Genomic DNA, 19,436 nt, shown 5'->3' with positions numbered 1-19,436 from the left:
GATTCTGATCATTGTATTGGACCAGAAGTGCCACCTATGTCACCCTACTGTGCAGCACATTTACAGCTGAACTAAAAATGCATACAGTATTGTTTTCAATCCAAAAAACATTAAATATACATTACAATGAAAATAGAAACTCCAGGTATTTATTAACTCTCACAGAAATCCAGACAATCTCATGTGCTATTCTTTCCGGAATTAAGCCAACTTTATAAGCATCATCCAAGCTGTGAATTAGCGGAGGGGATGAAATCACTGTCATAATGTGTTAATCCCAGCTGATAATGTTTATTCCATAGCAAGTGATGTTGTTGCTGTTTTATAAACCATATCTGTTTATTATTACAAGCTGGAAACTTGGCATAACTTTGTGGTTTAAGGTTTACTAGAAGAACTAGATATTTTAATGGTGCAGCTGCATCTCGAAGCATATGAGATTGGATCTTCTCTGGTTTGCAAACAAGCCAACAATTAAAAACAGAAAAAGCGGTTTAGATCTCTCACATGATGCATGTTACAGAAAATGGGGTGGTTTTACCACAGTAAGAAAGGCTGCTCAGATAGCAAAGTGAATTATCTCCTTGCATTCTGTCAGCAGGTTTGCAGGGTGACATTCTTCCCACTGGCCAGCAATGTAAGAGAAATTATTCCCACTGACCACCATGCTAATTAACGGTGAACTGTGGATATAGTGATTATAGAAGTGGCTTCTTAAGATCTGAAACTTATTTTAAGGATTCCCCATGTTTAAAAAGTTGAGAAAAGCGGTTCTGGCATTTTATTGTTGAATGTCCCACAGGTGCAATCTTTTTTGGAGTTTTCTGTTCTGCACTTTTATGTATATGGAGTATTTTAGATATTCAAAAAATCCTATTGGTTTTCATCCATCACCTGTCTATGTTTCATAGCATTCACAAAGCTTTGTAAATGAGATATAGCTTTTAGAACTTCAAATATCCCATCATGTGCAATGTAAATTCCTGTTTTTTAAGTTTCTTTGCATTTGATTGGGTATTGTTTTCAAAGTAAACTGTATCACATTTCACAATATCCCTTGTGTGATCATTTGCATTGGTGATTGAAAGCTAAAGCCTAAAGCTTTTAATAAATTAAAATCAATTGAGTCTGTTTGAAAAAAAAAAGTGAATATGACATTCTCCAAAACATTTCCTTTGTGGAGAATCCATGCCATTTAAACACATTAAAGGACCTGAAAGATTCTCCACCAGGAAATAATTTAATAAATAGCAGTTTCACTGCTTTATAAAAAGACCCCATTGTCTCTAAACTAAAGGGGCTCCCTTGTTCTCTTAAATCCCAATACTCCTGCAGTCATCTGATTTTTTCACTGGATGACATCTGATACAAATACATTCTTTCTTAGACATTAGACTTTTTTTGTTTAGTTTAACTTTAAATACACTAATCTTTTTGTTCTGCTTTGAAAAGTTTTTTTACATATTCAATTTTCATAGTGTGCATGATGCTATGACTTGGCAAAGTGGCTCTTTATATACCTTGTTCTAGAAAGTGTTCATTTCTTTTCATGCCAAAACTTTAAGAGGTTTCTTTTTTTGGGAAGGTGAATTCCAAGGCAAGCAAATATTACCAATGTACATAACATAAGTATTTTTGAATCATGGCGTGCTGGAACTAAAGTCCCACTTTGAAAATTGACAACCATCCAGGTGTTTACTACAGAAATGGACCGGGTATGCCTCTTCTGCAATAACTTTTCTTTTCCTTCCTGATTGTTGCCCATCAGTCAAATTTGCCAGGGATACTTGGCAATACCAGTGTCCTTTGCAGAGCCCGGACTGATGATGTTACTGCATCCCAGCATGGCCGATCACCATGGTCTACGATCAGAATATAGAAGAGAAGATGGTGGCACTCACAATGGAACAGGGATATTTGAGTATTATTTGTGTTTAGTTTCACTTTAAATATATATTACAGTTCTGTGCAATATTCCACCATAAAGCCTCGGTGCACAAGGTTCTTGTAATAAGACCGGCCACTGCTACTCCCTCTCTCTCCTTGTGCAGGGTATCTGGTCTTGTACCCCCCCTCCCCATCTTGAGGCAATCTGCATGGTCCCTCCAAAATCTCTGCAGATTGCACAGGCTATGTATTGCATAATGATCATGTAATCACTACTTTCATAAGTAAGAACTGATTTTGAAAAATTGTTCAGGGCACAAAAAGTGTTCATGGTTTGTTTTGTCTTTAAAGAAAAGATGTACAGGTATTCCCCGAGTTAAGGACACCTGACCTCCTAGATACAAACAGGGCTTCCCTGCTCGCTCGTGTGCAGGAGGGAGGCTTGATGTGGGGAGGGGTGGTTTGCATGACTTGCAGAAGAAATCTTTTGCTAAACACAGCTGAGGTTGTGGGTGATCTTAAGAGTTGAGCTCTTTCAGCAGCCTTTTGTAACTATTTAATGACCAGGAAAAACTCTGCATTTCAAAGCACAGCTTGCTCCAGAGGTTAATGAATGTCTAGGCTCCATAAAGTTTTTTTGCTTTGTTTGTGATTAGCTCACAGTGAGGATTTTATACAGTAACTGACACCACTGCCTAATAATATGTTGAGACAAACATCTGTCCTAATTGCATTTATTAAAATAATGTACCTGTTCTGACTTACATACAAATTCAACTTAAGAACAAACCTACACTCCTTATCTTGTATGTAACCCAGGGACTACCAGTACATAAGAAAGATATTCAAATAAACGTATATTGAATTCAGCTTTAGCCGGTGAAAGCAAAAAATCTAAAAAGCAACATATTCTCCTTTTAACGTTAATAGAAGAATGTTTCTGCTTCTCTCTGCTCCCTTTCTTATATTCATAGCATGTTCTGCTGGTAGATAACATATGATTTAGAACCTCATTAATCATTTGCTTCCTGTTTATTTACCCTGGTATATTACATTTATTGCAAATTATTCTTCATGATGCTCCTGACCTTAACATATGGACTGGGATCCCACTCTGTTATTGCAACATATCACAATGTAAAGTAAAATCATACCAAACTATAATCCTTTCCATTTTCTCAGTCTGAAGAAAATCTGTCATGAAATAAATAAATAGTCTGCCTCGGTCTTGACTTGGCCTTCATTATGATGTTTTGGTCATCCGTTCAAATATTTATTAGGGGCCCTTGGCCGCTTTTGGTGAACTTTTGCTCTTCTTAAGCTTAATTCTTTTACAACATCTACAATGGTATTGTTCACTATGTGGAATTTTCAGTTCACAAAGAAGAAAACTCTTTGTGGTGCCAAGAAGTGCCTGGAGAAAGTGCCTGGAAGAATTACCCAATCCTTAGTGCACAATGAGAAAACATATATTAGCAAAAGGAGAAAGTATTTTAAAGGATGTAAGATAAAGGGAGTCAGTAGGAAATAATATTACAAAATGTATGTGCATTATATGTGGCTAACAGAAAGAATATAAATATAAACTTGGCAGAGGTGGTCCTAAAATGTGGATGAAGCTAAAACTGACTGTTCCATTCACAAAGGGGTGGCAGTGTAAGTATTAATGCAGGTTACTACATGTGTTAATGTATGTTGGAAAAGGTGAGCCCATTCTTTATGAAGGAGTTGCCAATGCTCTTGCAACCCCTGGTAAGGGTAAGTGCCCTCCCAATGGCAGCCAGCAGATAACTTTTGCAGCCAGAACAAGGCTTGTCTGTGGCACTCTGGTTTTTGGGCAGGTTGCCTCTAGTATGTGATTAAGTATTTTTTGTATGTTTGCCTAGCATTTAAAATGGAACTAAATTCTCGTTGGTGTAAACTTTTTCCATAATTGAAACTATAGATCACATTTTTTTGTAAGCACCCTGCAGCAACAACAGATCCAGGATCTTGTTGCTGCATCCCCTGAAGCTGCCGATTCTTTCAGGTCCACAACAAATCTTTTGGCCACCGATAATGTAAGGCTACGTGCACTACGTAAATTCCATCATTGGATATTTTGTTCTGTACACACAGCGCCATTGTGTTCTATAGACTGGGGGGGGGGGGGTTAAAGTGAGCAGCACCCCACTGTGTTCTACTCCCTTTACTTGTAAAGCGGTCGTTCCCCATTGGACTTTTATGGATCCATCAGTACCGATCCATGAACAACTGAGGAACGACTGTTTTTCAAGCCACTGTACAAATGTCAGATTCTAACATGAGATGAGCACGGCCATTCTTGTTGGGTTGAAATCCTCTGATGAGTACTTAGCCTAACTCTGGTGCGGGCCGGGTTCTAGACTGCATGACACGTGTACCGTGCAATGTAAGCAAAAAGAAAAAACAAAAAGCTACCAGTAGCCAAGTGGAAAACTTTGCTCATCACTTCTGCCAAAAACTTCTACCTCCTAGTGACTTTTTGCCTTTTGGGTTTAGATTTGCTTTAACTTCGAAAAACCCTCAATTTTCCATTATCCACCTCCTACACCTTTCAGAATCACTGTATAATGAGAATGTGGTTATTTGCAAAGATCCTATCTGCCATTTCAAGTATGGTATTTCACAGGCCATTAATTATCACATGCTAAAGGTGACTTCCACTTTTGCCCACAGTGGTTTATAAAAGTAACACCATCGTCAAAGAAAAAAACCCATGAAAGATGTGAAGGTACTGCAGAAAGTGTCTACATACCTACCCTGCATCTAACTGCACACCCAAATGCTGCCCCCCCAAAGTGGGATTATTGGGTGACGTTTCTCAAGGTCACTAAATGGGCAAAGTGATAAAGTGTTTAGAGACACCCCGTCATCACATTGCACACTCAAAATAGGCTAAACCGCAGAATATCGATACTGTTGTTTCCACCTTTCCTTCCTGCCAGGTGCAGCGGTAACCCCAATTACAAGCAGGTATCTTTATCAGCACCTGCAACCAGAGAATCAAAATACAATTAAAACTCTCTAAAATTGGAAAAGATAGACTATTATGGGAAAACATTGTGATCCAGCAATCCTGGAATGGATGTCCTACAGTCATTTGCTGATTTCAAATCTGTTCACATAGCAAAGTGAATTATGACTTTGCAAAAAGTATTCACCTAGCTTAGTAAATGAGATAAAGCTCTACTGACTATTGAGTAATATGAAATAAATTCCTGTTTTTTACATTTCATTACAGCCGGATGACTGGGTGATCTTTAAAGTGCGTTTCACCTTTATCACTAAGGTAAATGAACTATACCTTGCAGAGTACAATTTTTCTTTGCTAAGTAAACAACCTAAAATCCCATAGGTAATCAACATGTTTTGTACTCTAATACAGGGATGCTGGGAACTGTAATTTTGCATTTACTGTTCTTCGTACTATAGATTTCACATCTTCACGACTGATTGATCCTCCCACGAGCTAAACTCAGAGATGAGAAGAAATGGGATGTAATGTAATGTACAAACACACTTGGCCCATTTTGCTTCTTTGCTTGTATTCACTTAACAATCCGATTGCTATTAGAATTTGCCTTGTACAATTTTTGGCTTAGTTGAGCTTTAAAGGGTTGATTTAATATTGGACTGGCAGTGGTTCATTTGGCAAATAATATCCTATCATGTGCAAGGAAATAGAAAAAAACATCTTGCAAGTGATTGGATGATTGAAATTAGCAGAACTTTATCTCTTTTAGGTTAAGTATCACTAGCAAACAGGGGATTTCATTTTGCTATGTGAACAGCCTATATTGCTTCAGTAAATCAATTATTCTGCACCCATTAGAACATTGCAGCACCAATTTTTGTTTGTTTTTAACATAGCTCTAACTTTTTTTGAAAGGATTTCTGCCAGGCATATTTATAAAGTAGTAATAGTAAAAATAGGTACTGTCTCTGCCATCTTGTTTGCCTCAGTGTTGGACTAACTGCAAATTACTTTATAACATCTATATGACGACCCAAAATGTTTACCAATATATGGCAAAAAGCAATAGACTCACCCACCATGCAATCTAATAAAAGGTAAATTAGTGAAAGAAAGGCTTAGAACGGATACATCCCAGGTAGTATTAAAGATACTACCAGACACCACCTTAAGTTGCCAAAACCAACCTTCAAGGTATGTAGAATTACTTTCTACAGCACAATAAGATGGCTACAAATAAAGACGTTCTGGACCATGGATTGTAGCCACAGGAATTAGGAATATGTAGTTTTCTGTAAAATATATTTATTGGCACTGACTGAATACATATTTTTTTAAAACTCAATTGCTGAAGGTGCAAATTTTTGTCAAAATTCCAGGTTATAGATCTTAAATGGTATTTGGACAACAAGTCACACTTTCAGGTGTGTAATTTGAAGGTTTACCAGTTATGCAGACTTCCTGTCACCAAGGATAGGATTGTGTTAATGGAACACAATTTGTCTTTAAAGTTACAGGAACGAGATCAATATGACTAACTACTATAGATAGATGAGGGCTTTCAAAGACCATGTATTATATTCCAGCTCACTTTGACAAAGTCCAATATACAATGTGCCCAACGCAGTCTACTGAAAATGCTGAACATTGAAGCTGGGCAAATCACAAAATATTCTCGGCACCTCTTCACAGATGTCACAGGGTCTTTGTGTTGTGTGAATATAAATACTGGAGTATTTTCTGCATTGGTAGTGGCTTGGAAAGCTGTGAAATATCTTAAACATTATAAGAACGAGTCCAGTTGAATATGGCTAATTACGCTGCACAACAACAATTTGGCTAACACGTGATATTAGGTGTGCTGATTCCAAATCTGAACTCAGAATTTGCCTATCCTGTATGGAGTTTAAGTTATAGGTGTGCTATAGCTGTTCAAATGGTCGATAATTGGGTAATGTTTTTTTACATGGGTACATTATAACAGTTGGAGCTACCACTATGCTGCCTCAACTGAATCACGCCCCCAGGTGGCATGCATGTTCCGGCAGCGTCTGGTGATGGGGTTTGGTTGCAAATACATACCAGAGCAGTGGAGATTGTTCATAGACTCGAGCAAAGCAAGTTTGAAAGCTGTATTGCTGCATAAAAGTAATGAAAAACCTTTTGTTCCTTTTGCTCATGTCCAGGGAATGAAAGAGACATACAAGGTCATTTTGAAATAGATTAACTATTCAGAACTAGGTGTTAGATAATCAAACTTTGCCATGTCACATTCCATTGTAACTGGAATATGGTATTTTTGCTGTGTGAATATAAATACTGGAGGGTTTCCTGCAGTGGTAGAGCTTGAAAAGCTGTGAAACATCTTCAACATTACAAGAACGAGTCCAGTGGAATATGGCTAATTATTACTAGCTATGTGATGACCTGGAAAACCTTCACAAACTGTGTATTATATTCCACCTCAATCTGACAAAGTCCCATATACGAGCTGTCGGCCGCAGTCTACTAAAAATGCTGTAAGACCATTGAAGCTAAGCAAACCACAAAATATTTTCGGTACCCACTCACAGATGCTCCCCAAGTCACCCAACCCACAGCCAGCTGCACCGCTATCCCCTGCTGTCCATGAATCTCAGCTACTTTGACTGAGTGGGTGGCCAAAAGTCTACACAACTTACAGTATGTCTATGTTCTACAAGCCTTTACTAATGTATTGTGACTGTAGCTGTCACAGCGAGACGTTTCAGAAATGTTCAGAAATCTGCTAATGCAGATGATTATTTTTCTAAGCTCTTTGGTTCTTTTTAAAGCTTTTCGTGCTGTGAAATAGTTCTATTTATTTTTAAAACTTTCTACATATTGAAACAGTTGTTTATGTATTTACTTGCCGAGCTCAGGGATTATCCGTATCCCACATTACATAAAGGAACAATTTTCACTATTTTGTTAGCTGCTTGCACATAAAACTATCTTTCAAAGTCCATGCTTTTTTCTGTTTGTCTCTTTTCTCTATGGATCAAGTAGGATTGTAAATCAATTTTAATTCCATGTGGTGGTTGGATTAGTTTTCTTTTTAAGGCTATTTTCCTTAATTGTCTCATGGTGCCAGTTACACAATTCCTAGGCTAGAACACCTACACCCTATGTTATGAAAATTTGACATTGGTGTGTTGTTCTCTAACCCTCCTGATCTAGGGGGCCAATGCTCGCTCACTGTATTGTTTCTATGGGGGATCATTGTCACTCTAGGATAGGAAGGTTAGGGAACAACACTCAACTTCTTATTTGCAGAACATAAGGTGGAGGTGTTCTGCAGTTTACAGAGGTGAACCAGGAAGGGTAAATAATACTGCACGGGACACAAGATGGCAGTGATGACTAGATCAATAGGCACTGTATTTTATAACTATAAATATATAAAAATATTTAATTGGCATTTTTACCAGACCAAAATGAGCAAATAAGAATGTTGTTAAGCATTTACATACACATTAGAGACACACTGAAGGGAATGCCTATAACGTCTAGGTTTGGCATAGCATGAGATTCTCCAAATGTAACCAGTTATGAACCAATCAGCATTGTCCAAAGAGAATCAATAGCCCAGAGTAATTGATGCCTCCAGTTAATTGTAACATTTATGGGGCTTTCCCCTGCTTCTGGTGGCAGAAGGGGCTGGCGACAAAGCAAAGGTCAGGTACGAATATAATGCATGGGGAAATATAAGTGGTAATATAAGAAATGTACAATATGTGTTGTCTTGAATGGGCAAAGCCTATGGTTACTTTATAATCCAGACGCTCAAATCATTAAATGAATACATAATTTGAATAATAGCTCTTTTTACCTGCCTAAAGCTTAGTTTCCCTTTAGTTTTGTGTAGCATATTAGATTTTTGTTTTATTTATATATTTGTTTTTTAGTCTGCAAGGGAGATTTTCCTTCATTTCTTGTCCCGAAGATGCAACAGGATAGGCAACGAAATAAAATCTTTTCAAATTGGAGACATTCCTATCCTGTTGATTAAGGAACAGATGTCGCCACTGGAAGATTTTACTTATTGCTCTGATGACAATGCTTATATTTTAAATCTACCCCCAATTTCTGTCTCTGTAACAATGGTCACCAGGTCAGAGAGAGGAGTGAATTCCTGCAGAAGGGATACAGACACTAAAAAAGGCTGAAATGGGACGCATCATCTAAGGTTAAAAATATTAACTTTGCATATACATGGTAAGGCAGTGGTCTTCAACCTTTTGGAGCTAGCGGACCACTAATCTCACAGACTCCAGGCCATGCATGTGTCACTCAAAGGGGAAAAAACCCCCCGAGTGATGTCATGATACAAGAACCTGCCCACTCTCCCAGAGACATAACCTGCCCGCCGCCCTGAACCTGCGATGCGTACCGGAGACGCGGTCTACGGCTCTGGCCGGTGCGCCCCCCCAGCAGAGTCCTTCCCCCGCCAGAGCCGCAACCCACCTGTCAGAGGGCCGTGGACCACTAGTGGAGGTTGGGGAGCCCTGTGTTAAGGTATGTTAAAAATGGACAGTAATAAATAATATCTGACACACAAAGGTTTTGAAAGACTGAACAGTGACACAATCTGTATTTTTTAATATAAAACATCTTACAACATGAGACATGCATTGTAGATGGCAAAGCCCAGTAGTAATGTACAGAATTGCTTTGATAAATAAAATATTATCACAACATTAAGGGCCGATTCACACCATAAGCATTGCATTTAGCTATTGGATGTTGAATTTTTACGCTACAAGGTATATTCCACATGACTTATTGATTGTGAAAGAATCCAATTTTGCATAGAATACCTAATCACATGCAAGAAAATCTAAAAAAAAAACAGGATTTGTCTTTGTTCATAATTAGACGGTTGAAGTCAGCAGAGTTTCATCCCACTTACTAAGTTAGGCTATATATACCTTGCATGGTGAACATCCTATATTCCTTCAGCAAATCAACCCAAATGCTTTGACACGCATTATAAAAACAAAGAAATGCATGGTTGAAACACATTGCAGTATTTGTTAGAAATGGACCTTCCATGCCAGCCCTTCTCTTCTTTTAAAAATTATTAAAATTTACCAGCTCATCTTTGGGAGGTGGAAGTGACATCACTCTAGCCTCCTGGGCACCCGATATGCCAGGAAATGCCATTTTGGGTATCCAGAAGGAAATAATGATGTCAGCAGCACCAACTAGGAGCTCGAATGGAGGAAAGGAAATGTTCATTTCAATTATTTATTGCAAACTGTAATTTTTTTAAAAAGTTGGTCAGGGGCTGGCTTGAAAGCTGACGTTCAGTTTCAAAGATCTGCTTTATTACTGCTTGCAGTAATGCAACATTTTTCTATTTATTACACACATAATACATTGGTGGGAACTGGAGCCATAGTGCATAAGGCAAAATTTCTTGTTCTTGCTTTGGGCAATGTTGCCCAAGGCTGATGGTGTGAATGAGCCCCAATATAATTGAAGACAAAGTGCTATTGACCACTATACATATTATGCAAACCATATCAAAAAGCTATTCATGAATATATAGAATAATAAAAGGGTTTGAAGCTTATAGGAACTACGAATATTTGAGGTAATAATATTTTAAAAGGTAAAATGTTCCTGTAGGTATCATATAGTTTGTTAATAGGCCTTTTAGGGCTTTTGTATGAAATGTACTAACAAGAACATTCTCAATGGTTTCTATGAACACCAAAAAATGATCTTCAATTAATCTTAATGAAATTGGTTTGGATCGGTGGCTAATAAATGGGTGTTTCCAGTACTGCACATTAGCTCTAAAGAGAGCTGATTTTGGTTTACACTTGCAAATCATTAAAGGAGAACTATGGAGACCACTCATGTTAATGCACATGTGTTGAATGTTAATGTTTGTTGCATTAAGGCAACCCATGAAAAATGAATGAGCACATCCCAATGGTCCTGATGTATTAAAGCTCCCCAAGACTGGAGAAGCTGTCATGGGTGAACCTGGGTCCAAAATTGCTGGATCACCCAGGTTCTTCCATGACAGTCTATCTCCTCCAGACTCTCCAGACTCTCCTCCAGACTCTCCTCCAGACTCTCCATGAAGAGTTTTGATAAATCAGGCCCAATTTGTTGAACTTTTTTTTTCTATTGCAATGCAGTTTCAGGAATACATGACACTGCAACAAACATTCTACAGAAATGTGGGCCCTAATTGTTTGGGCTCACTATAAATTCAATTGAACGTGTGTATATTTAGTTGGAGCAACTCAAGGAGCAAATAATTGTGGCAAAGCCATAGAAATGCCTGTGAACAATAATTAAAATGTAAGCTACAAATTTAAAAACTTTATAAATAACAAAATGTCATAAGAATTACCTCCCTATTCCCAACATAATCCCTGGACCAAGTTAAATTAAAATAATAAATACAAAAAGAAAAAATTACAGAGTTCTAAGCAAAAACAACATAGAAATATAAATATATATACACAACAGAAAAAAGGGAAGAACACTGATGATAAATGATAAATAAATGATAAATTTGTAACATGAAGGTAAAAAGAAGTGGAGGTGTTATCTGTGACAACCAATATGATTCCTAAATTGCCAACATTACTCTTTTTTATCCTTTGGACAAGTTTTTATAGCTTGAACTGGTTATATATGCAAGGGGGAAAGATTTTTTTATATGAACAAGTTTGTATTACCCACCACTAAATTCTGACCATATTACCATTAAATGATAAAATAGGTAAACTTATGTAGAATTAATTTTTCATCAGCCACCTAGAGCAGTTAGTCACATGACTAAATGCCAGCATTTGGTCATGTGATAAGAGCTAAATAAAGAAAATAAATAGGATTAGTTCCCTAATTGTTGAGATTGTGTGATCAAATTATATCATTTGGTCACATAACTGGCCACTCTGGGAACAGTGATTTCTTTAGAATAGGTATGCATTTCAAGAATCAGTTCATTACTTATTATTACTTGTATGTATATAATATGATAGATGGGTCAAAATAGAGTGGTTAGAAAATACTGTACAGCTCAACATTAATAAAACATATCAAAAATAGTTTCAAATATATTTATAAATAAAGCTTATACAGAAGGTACCAGAAAATGTATCCAGTTTCAGCATAATGGACCTCATTAAAATAACTGCCTGAAAGAAAACAGTTTATATTGCCCTTAACAACCAATCAGCTTCCTTAAATTTCTAATGGCACCAAAAAAGTATCATGTGATTGATCGTTATTTTCCTTTCAGGTGTGAATAAACCACGAGGTCCGATGTCCTGTAGATAGCTTGAAATGGTCCACAGGTGAATTATCTACTTATCAGTCATAATAATGAGTCAGATTTACCAAGCTCAGATTGACTGCCTATAATCTGTCGAATTATTTTTTCATATAGTTTATTCATTGGAACACTGTTTAGAAACCTCTCCACTTTTTTCATAGCTTTTCGTAATGTTTTAGGTAACTTGTTGCTCGTCAGATGTTTGAGGCCTTCAATGGTGTCTCTTCCATTTTTGTCTCGCCACAAACTAAGGAGCTTCAAAATTTGCTTTGGATGGTCACAGGACTTCAAGGTATTCTCTATATCCTCCTTTTTTACTGGGTTTCCTGGCAATCTTTGCATCAGTGCTGTAAGGTGTTTGGTGATCAATGGTAAATGTCCAATTTGCTTCAGTACTCCCTTTTCACATTCCTTTATATCTGCAAGTTAAGAAGGTGCAAAGTAAGTACCTGGTATAGAAAGCTGGAAAATTTATAGCCTGGGCATAGCTTATCCCTATGACCATATTATATTATATCCTTGCTTCTTGATACTTCTTTTTATGTGAAAGGCCCAATGTCCCTTCCGTTATAATTCCTTCTACCGGCCTGATTGCTCCCGGTTTCTGGCAAAAAGCCGAGCTGCTCATATGCAGTGTCAGCTTTAGTTGCTGGAGACCCGGCAATCCCGCTTCCCCTGCTCGTGTCGGGAATAAATGAACTTTGACGGAGGTATGTCATCCTATCCTCTGCCAATCAAGATGGCCAAAGATCATTGACAGCAAAGGGAGAAAGAAGAAGATGGCGGAACCTTCTGAGAGAATGGGATCAGGTGAATGTTGCGGGGTTTAATTCTGCTTTAGGAAAAAGGGTTATGGGTGGCAGGGTAACATCTAATAGGTAAAGTTACACATGAGGGGGATGTGAATAGCTCAGAAACAAATAAATTCAGAGCCTTCTTAGTCATGAGATTGGACTGTATGCCATATGGAATATTGATTCCAATGACTGGTAAAGCCAGCCAAAAGGTACAAGGAAAGAGAATTATTGGTGGTGATGGGTAAGGTGAGAATTACTTTGCAGATGTGTGAAATTACAAAACGCTGAAGAATATTATGAAGGTTAGATTTAGGGTATGTGAGATGTTGCTTCAGTGGAAAAAGGTTGTCAGGTCAGGTTACATATAAAGAATGGGAAGAGATAACCAAGCATGTACAAGTAAGGCCAGGTTCACACCTGCCTTGGGATCGAACAATCCCATGCTGATCCCCACAGCTGGAAAACTTGAACACTCATACTGCAATGCTGGTTCTCAAAGCGTCTGCAGATTTGAGGCCAGTGGTAGTACTGCTCACTGCCGCTCTTATTAATTCCCTATGGAGCTGCCTCAGGGAGATGTTACCATGTCTCCTGAGAGGCAAAGGTTCCTGGTGTCGGTTTCTGGTGTTAGGAAGCGGTAAATGCACTGCAACCTCACCACAAGTGTGAACCTAGCCTAAGGAACACTGGGTAAGTAAATAATTTCTAAAAGTAAAGAACTCATTGACATAGTACAGAAAACTAAACATCAGTGGGACATTACAAAGGGTGTATAAGATGTATGGAAGAAACCTGAAAATTGATCATTTAAGATAAAGCTAATTTCACACAATATTGTCGCCCGAGTAAAACACTCGTGATCATCTTAAGCTTAAATCTAGTAAAGTGGTTCTCCCATGTTGCTTAGCATATTGCCAGGCGGATCACAGTAGGGTGACTCCTGCTTACCCCCCTCTTTTCTATAGAGCTGAACAAGTACTGTCTGTGCAGTGCCCATTTGTTTTAAAGTTGTTGGAAACAATTATAACAGATCATTTCCATAGTCACATTATTTGACATGTGTACATAGCTTAGAAGAAACAGAAAGACAGATAAAAATGAAGATAAGGAAATGTGAATTAAATATGAGATAAAAGTAGGAGAAAAATACAAAAAGTACAAAAGGACAAAACTCAAAAATGAAAAAAAAGTGTTGAGAAGAGAGGAGTGGTGGAGAAGTGGGTAAAAGGATAGGCAAACAAAGATAAAACCAAGAAATTTCATTGACAAACTAAAGGTTGTTTCCAGCGACAGAAATCTAATGTTGGTACAGGGCTTAAGACTAAGGCAGAGAAGTTTAAAAAGCAGAATAGCAACGTAATACAAGACGAACCCATTGGACAGGAAAAGGAAGGCAAGGCTATGAAAAACACAAATATAGTAATTTAGAAATGTAGTTAAAAGTTAAATGGCCACAAAATGATCTACTGCAGGGTCAACATAAGAATTATAGAAAAAAAAACTAAGGCTAAGCTTACCCTTACCTTGTACTAAGTTTGCCCCTTTGTTTTGACTCTTGTACAGTTTAAACAAGTAGAATGGTTGATCCTTTGGGTCATAGTTCTGTTTAATCAACTCTATTTGCTGTAACATCAGTGCTGTTGGAGGTAATTTCTGAATAAGTACATCTGACCAGTTGGTTCTCGTCTTAGGAAACCGAAACAAAGCTTCTTCACAAAGACTGATATCTGTGGAAAGAATAAAATATCAAACCCATGTATTATTCAGATAGTGGAATGCCGGACTTTTGTTATTAATATTATTAATAAACAGGATTTATATAGCGCCAAGATATTACGCAGCACTGTACATTAAACTCTTAATGGGGTACCTAATTTGGGGTGCATGTAGCACATCTAACCTCACCTTTCAATCTTTCCAAAGGGAGTGACCTCAAACTGACCATGTGGCCAAACTGGAAGGTAATGCCAGTATGTACCTATGTAGATGTCTATCAACACTTGAAAACTGTGAACTAGGAGATGGAGAATTTGGTGGTCTGGCTTAAAGATTGAATTCCTAGCCAGTATGTACCTATGTAGATGTCTATCAACACTTGAAAACTGTGAACTAGGAGATGGAGAATTTGGTGGTCTGGCTTAAAGATTGAATTCCTAAACTTTGGAGCAGATTAGTGGCTGCTATGATTTCCATGGTTGGAAGTGTAGTTTTACTGGCTATTCATATACTTTAAACAGTATCTCTTTACCTATTTCACATAATCTTGACTCTACACACTCGTTGTCCTCTGTGGAACTTCCTTTATGAGCCACTTTTAGTCCCAGGTTCTTGCAGTTGGTGTGTTTTTGACATGGAGCTGTGGCAGATGTTATATTTGAGAACATTCCTTTGGGACATTCACCACAAACTGTGTCACTCTCTGGAGTTCCTGGAAACAAATATGACCATAATAATTTTAAAGGTAAAATCCAGTAATGATATTTGACAATAAAAGAGGTTAGGTGGGTCTAATTTAAAAAAAAATAACTTAGCTCTTCATTTGAACATTACCAATTTGCCAATTCAAACAGACTTGGTCAATCTGCCAATTGAAATCCTATCCTGTAAACTGTATTCATTTACAACCTTCCCCCTTTGCTTCATTGCACCATTGGTGCCCCTGGGAAATACCTGGTGCAGTACTTAAGCCTAAATGGCCAATCAATTGGCTCAATCACTGAAATGTGTGGAAAAGAGGGACGTCATCAACAGTGATGGACTAAGCCAAGAGTGGGCTTCTATGCACAACTGAATTGGGGCACCTTTGTGCACCCTTTGTGCATCAGCCATGACCCAAGACTCTAACGGAGAAACAAAGCAGGCTCACAGGCAGGCAAACTGCCAGCTGCCATGACATTTTCAACAATCCTCATCTTGGGGAATGGAGTGGGATGATCCAAAATAAATGTGGATGGATGGACATTCTTTACCCATGTACACCTCTACAATGTGGTGTGGCAAGCTGTGTAAATTTCAAGACGGGATAAATATATATATATATATATATATATATATATATATATATATATATATAAAGGCCCACAGGCCCATGGATTGCCCTTTCTTAGCTGATCCCCCTCCTTACGTTTGAACATGACTGTTGATAGAAATGTAATGTTTACCTTGTTGCAGTACTCCAAATCCAGGAGGACACTCCTTGTGAGCGATGCAGAACTCCACATCCAGGAAATGTCCTGCATAGCACTCACACTGCCGGTCCCTGGTGCTGTTACATTCCTGCTTTACATATTGCATCTCTTTACACACGGTGCTGCAGAACTGACATTCGCTGTCATTGTTCCACTGGTCTGCGTAGTGATTGGATGGGCAAGGGGCACACTCCGTGTTCCACTCAGTAGTGCAGTCTTGTTTAACAAAAGTCCCTGGTGGACACTGGTCACATTGTAGCAGAGTATGTGTTTTTGGGTCATAGTGACTGTATTTTGGTGAGTTTGCAGCCATGACACTAACATGGAAGATCTGTAAAGAAGAAAGAATCTCTATTATTAACAGAACCAGAGATTTTGAATAAATACATAATCATTCCCTGTCTTGTCTATTTATAGGCTAATGGATTTGGGTAAATTTTATTTGATTTTTAAAAAGCTTTTGTATTTATTTGATTGCCACTCTCTGCAAAATTATATGTATGCAATACTGTGATGATGCCCACTTAGGGGGCATTTTGTACTCATGGAAAGTGCTCAGTCTTCTGTCCAGAAGACGAAGACATCTAGGAGTAAAAAACAATTACTACTGCAATCAGGGCTTGTAAGTGTTACAGCTAAAGCTGCTTTTTTGCTATGAACCCTGTTAGGTGTCTATTTGGTCTAGGTCTTTTATATTGTAAGCCCAATAAATGAGTATAATGTGCCCTATCTTTAAAAAAAAGTTTGTGTTCACTGAATGCATAATGGATAAGCGTTACTATATTTTGTTAGGCAATCAAGCAATAATAAAAGTTATAGAGGAAGTTGAGTTTATGTAAGTAACACTTTTCATTTTAACAAACAGCTGTAGAAAATAAACCTGGAAAGTTTTATTTGACATAAACTGACTCTTGTTCTACAATAATACACACTATGTGTTCTTCATTTATAGCAGAAAGTCACAGAGGAAGTTCTGCTGGGTTATGTGGAGCCACAACGTGACTTGTCATTAATAAAAACTCAGTCCATGGTGAGCTGGATCCTGTGCACCTCGCAGGACTGTCAGATATTCAGCGGACAACATTCTGCCGGTTTGATTCAAGGCAGAACAGCCTGATACAGGCTAATAGAGAAACCAGAAAACACAACCAACATAAGAGAGAAACAAAATGCAGCAACCCTAAGCAAATAATCTGATGTGATCTATCCCTGGCCTTTACATAACCTACAAAATGTGCTTGTATGGTAGATATTAATAAGGAGAAAATGTTTCATGGAGCCAGAGATTATGGGATGAACTGCCAATGGGCACCAAAATGATCTGATACTTAAAAAAAAAAAGGTAACTACAGATTCCGGACTAGAGATCACTTAATATATGCAGACTTTGAGCCTGATTTATTAAAGTTCTCCAAGACTGGAGAAGATACACGTTCATCAGTGAAGCTGGGTGATCCAGCAAACTTGGAATGGATTACTTAAAAGTCATTTGCTATTTTTTAGCAAACGTTTTTAATACTGGACCAGATCAATTCCAGGTTTCCCATGACACCCAGCTTTGCTGATGAAAGTGTATCATCTTAGAGAGCTTTAATAAATCAGGGCTATCGGAAGAATGAATTGCATGCTCTAAGTCTTGCAGTACGCGCATTTCTGTTTATGTTATGTTAATATATATACTACGTTTATTAGATTTTGGAAAATTTAAGCACTTAATAATCTTAAAAACTAAGCTCACCAAATCAGTGGGTGTCATCCATCATCTTATCATTGCATCCACACTTTCACAACACATTTTCAAATAAATATAAGAATACCCGATTTAAGATTTTGTGGTTTTTTTAGTCTGAGGCTAGAAGAACAGATTTTTGAAGCTAACCAGTCACCAACATAATGATATCTTGATCATATGATGAAAAAAATGGAAATGTGGAGGTGGAAACCACATGGCCACATAAATTATTAGATTCCGAGATATGGACATCTTAAATTATGCAGATGCTGATTTTTCCAGCTGTTTAATCTCCTGCTAAGTCCCGTGTTTGTCAATGATAATGCTCATCATATTCAAGATCCAATAGAGATCTGTGGTTGAGATTTGTTTCTCAAGGTGTGATATTTGTTACACATTGCTAGCTGTTAGGTGAGTACTTCTCAACCAGGTTTCCTCCAGAGGTTGTTAGGGGTTCCTTGAGCAATGGGAAATTTGTGACTCTCAGGTCAATTTTACTGACACCAATGATCTGGTTATCTGCATGGGTGACATTCTTCCCACTGGCTAAAAATATAGGAGGATTTCTTCCCAATGGCCCTCAGGCCAATGTACTGTGAGCTGTGGATTATAGCAGGGGTTCCCTGAAAAGCTGAAAGTTATTTCAAAGGTTCTGAGTCACTGACCCAACAAAAAATACACAGTTGAGAAATTCCAACATTTTCTGATTCTCCTTTATATAATGTCTGAGACAAAAGTACTGCACACAGAAAATATTAGAAGAGCAGCAATGGAAGCTTCCAATGTTCTCTTGCTATGGGTTATTACATTTACACAACATTACAGCAAATTTCATTCTTACTTTTTATTGTTTTTCAGATAGGTTACCAGTATAATTTTACATTGTGTATTGCAAGGTATCATATCACTGGGGAATTCCACTATCAGAGAAATTCCATCCAACACAATTCTGTATTGTAGCTAGTTATTGCAGATCGATGGACAGCAGAACAGTTCCTTTAACATTTTTTGTGCATTAGGTACATTATCTGAAATACATTTCCACATAACTGCCAAATCAATATTCAAATCAAATCAAGACATTTAATGGGAACCTTTTCTGCATTGGACCTACAGCTGTTAAAGAGATCCTGAAACCAGACTATTTATTTATTAAAAAAACATTTCTAAAAGATTCTATGTGCTTAAAAATGGGATCAGTGTGTTCCTTTTTAGTTGTTTTATGTATGGTATTTAAGTATATAAACCTGTATTGTACAGACATCCAAAAGGCCCAAAATTTCAGCAGGATTTCTCCATCGGATGTTATGTCAGTAGCCCCAGGGGTGATAGCTGTCAAAATCTTTAGCGGATTTCATTTTTTTACCCAAGAAGAAACTGTGGAATTAATTGAAGATTTGAGGAACCCCTGCTCCTTTGGGATTAGTTAGAAAAATAACCCTTACATCGGTGGTTAGAATATATGGTGGTCGCTAAAATATATGCAAATGATTAGAATTGAGATTTCAGCTCAATA

General features: G+C 37.7%; 1 protein-coding gene across 1 annotated transcript in view; it reads right to left on the bottom strand.

The window, feature by feature from the left end:
* Positions 1 to 9,480: 9,480 nt before the first annotated feature.
* Positions 9,481 to 19,436, bottom strand: part of TNFRSF11B (TNF receptor superfamily member 11b) — a 14,489-nt gene continuing 4,533 nt past the window's right edge. Inside the window, exons 2-5 of the mRNA XM_072410706.1 lie at positions 16,162 to 16,519; positions 15,249 to 15,428; positions 14,524 to 14,727; positions 9,481 to 12,622 (exon numbers count right to left, since the gene is read on the bottom strand). Coding sequence (XP_072266807.1) covers positions 12,246 to 12,622; positions 14,524 to 14,727; positions 15,249 to 15,428; positions 16,162 to 16,519 — 1,119 coding nt within the window. The 3' untranslated portion in view covers positions 9,481 to 12,245. The remainder of the gene's footprint in view (positions 12,623 to 14,523; positions 14,728 to 15,248; positions 15,429 to 16,161; positions 16,520 to 19,436) is intronic.

Source organism: Pyxicephalus adspersus, chromosome 5 (genome assembly GCF_032062135.1).
Source record: "Pyxicephalus adspersus chromosome 5, UCB_Pads_2.0, whole genome shotgun sequence".
NCBI lineage: Eukaryota > Metazoa > Chordata > Amphibia > Anura > Pyxicephalidae > Pyxicephalus > Pyxicephalus adspersus.
This window is presented reverse-complemented; position numbering and strand designations above follow the sequence as displayed.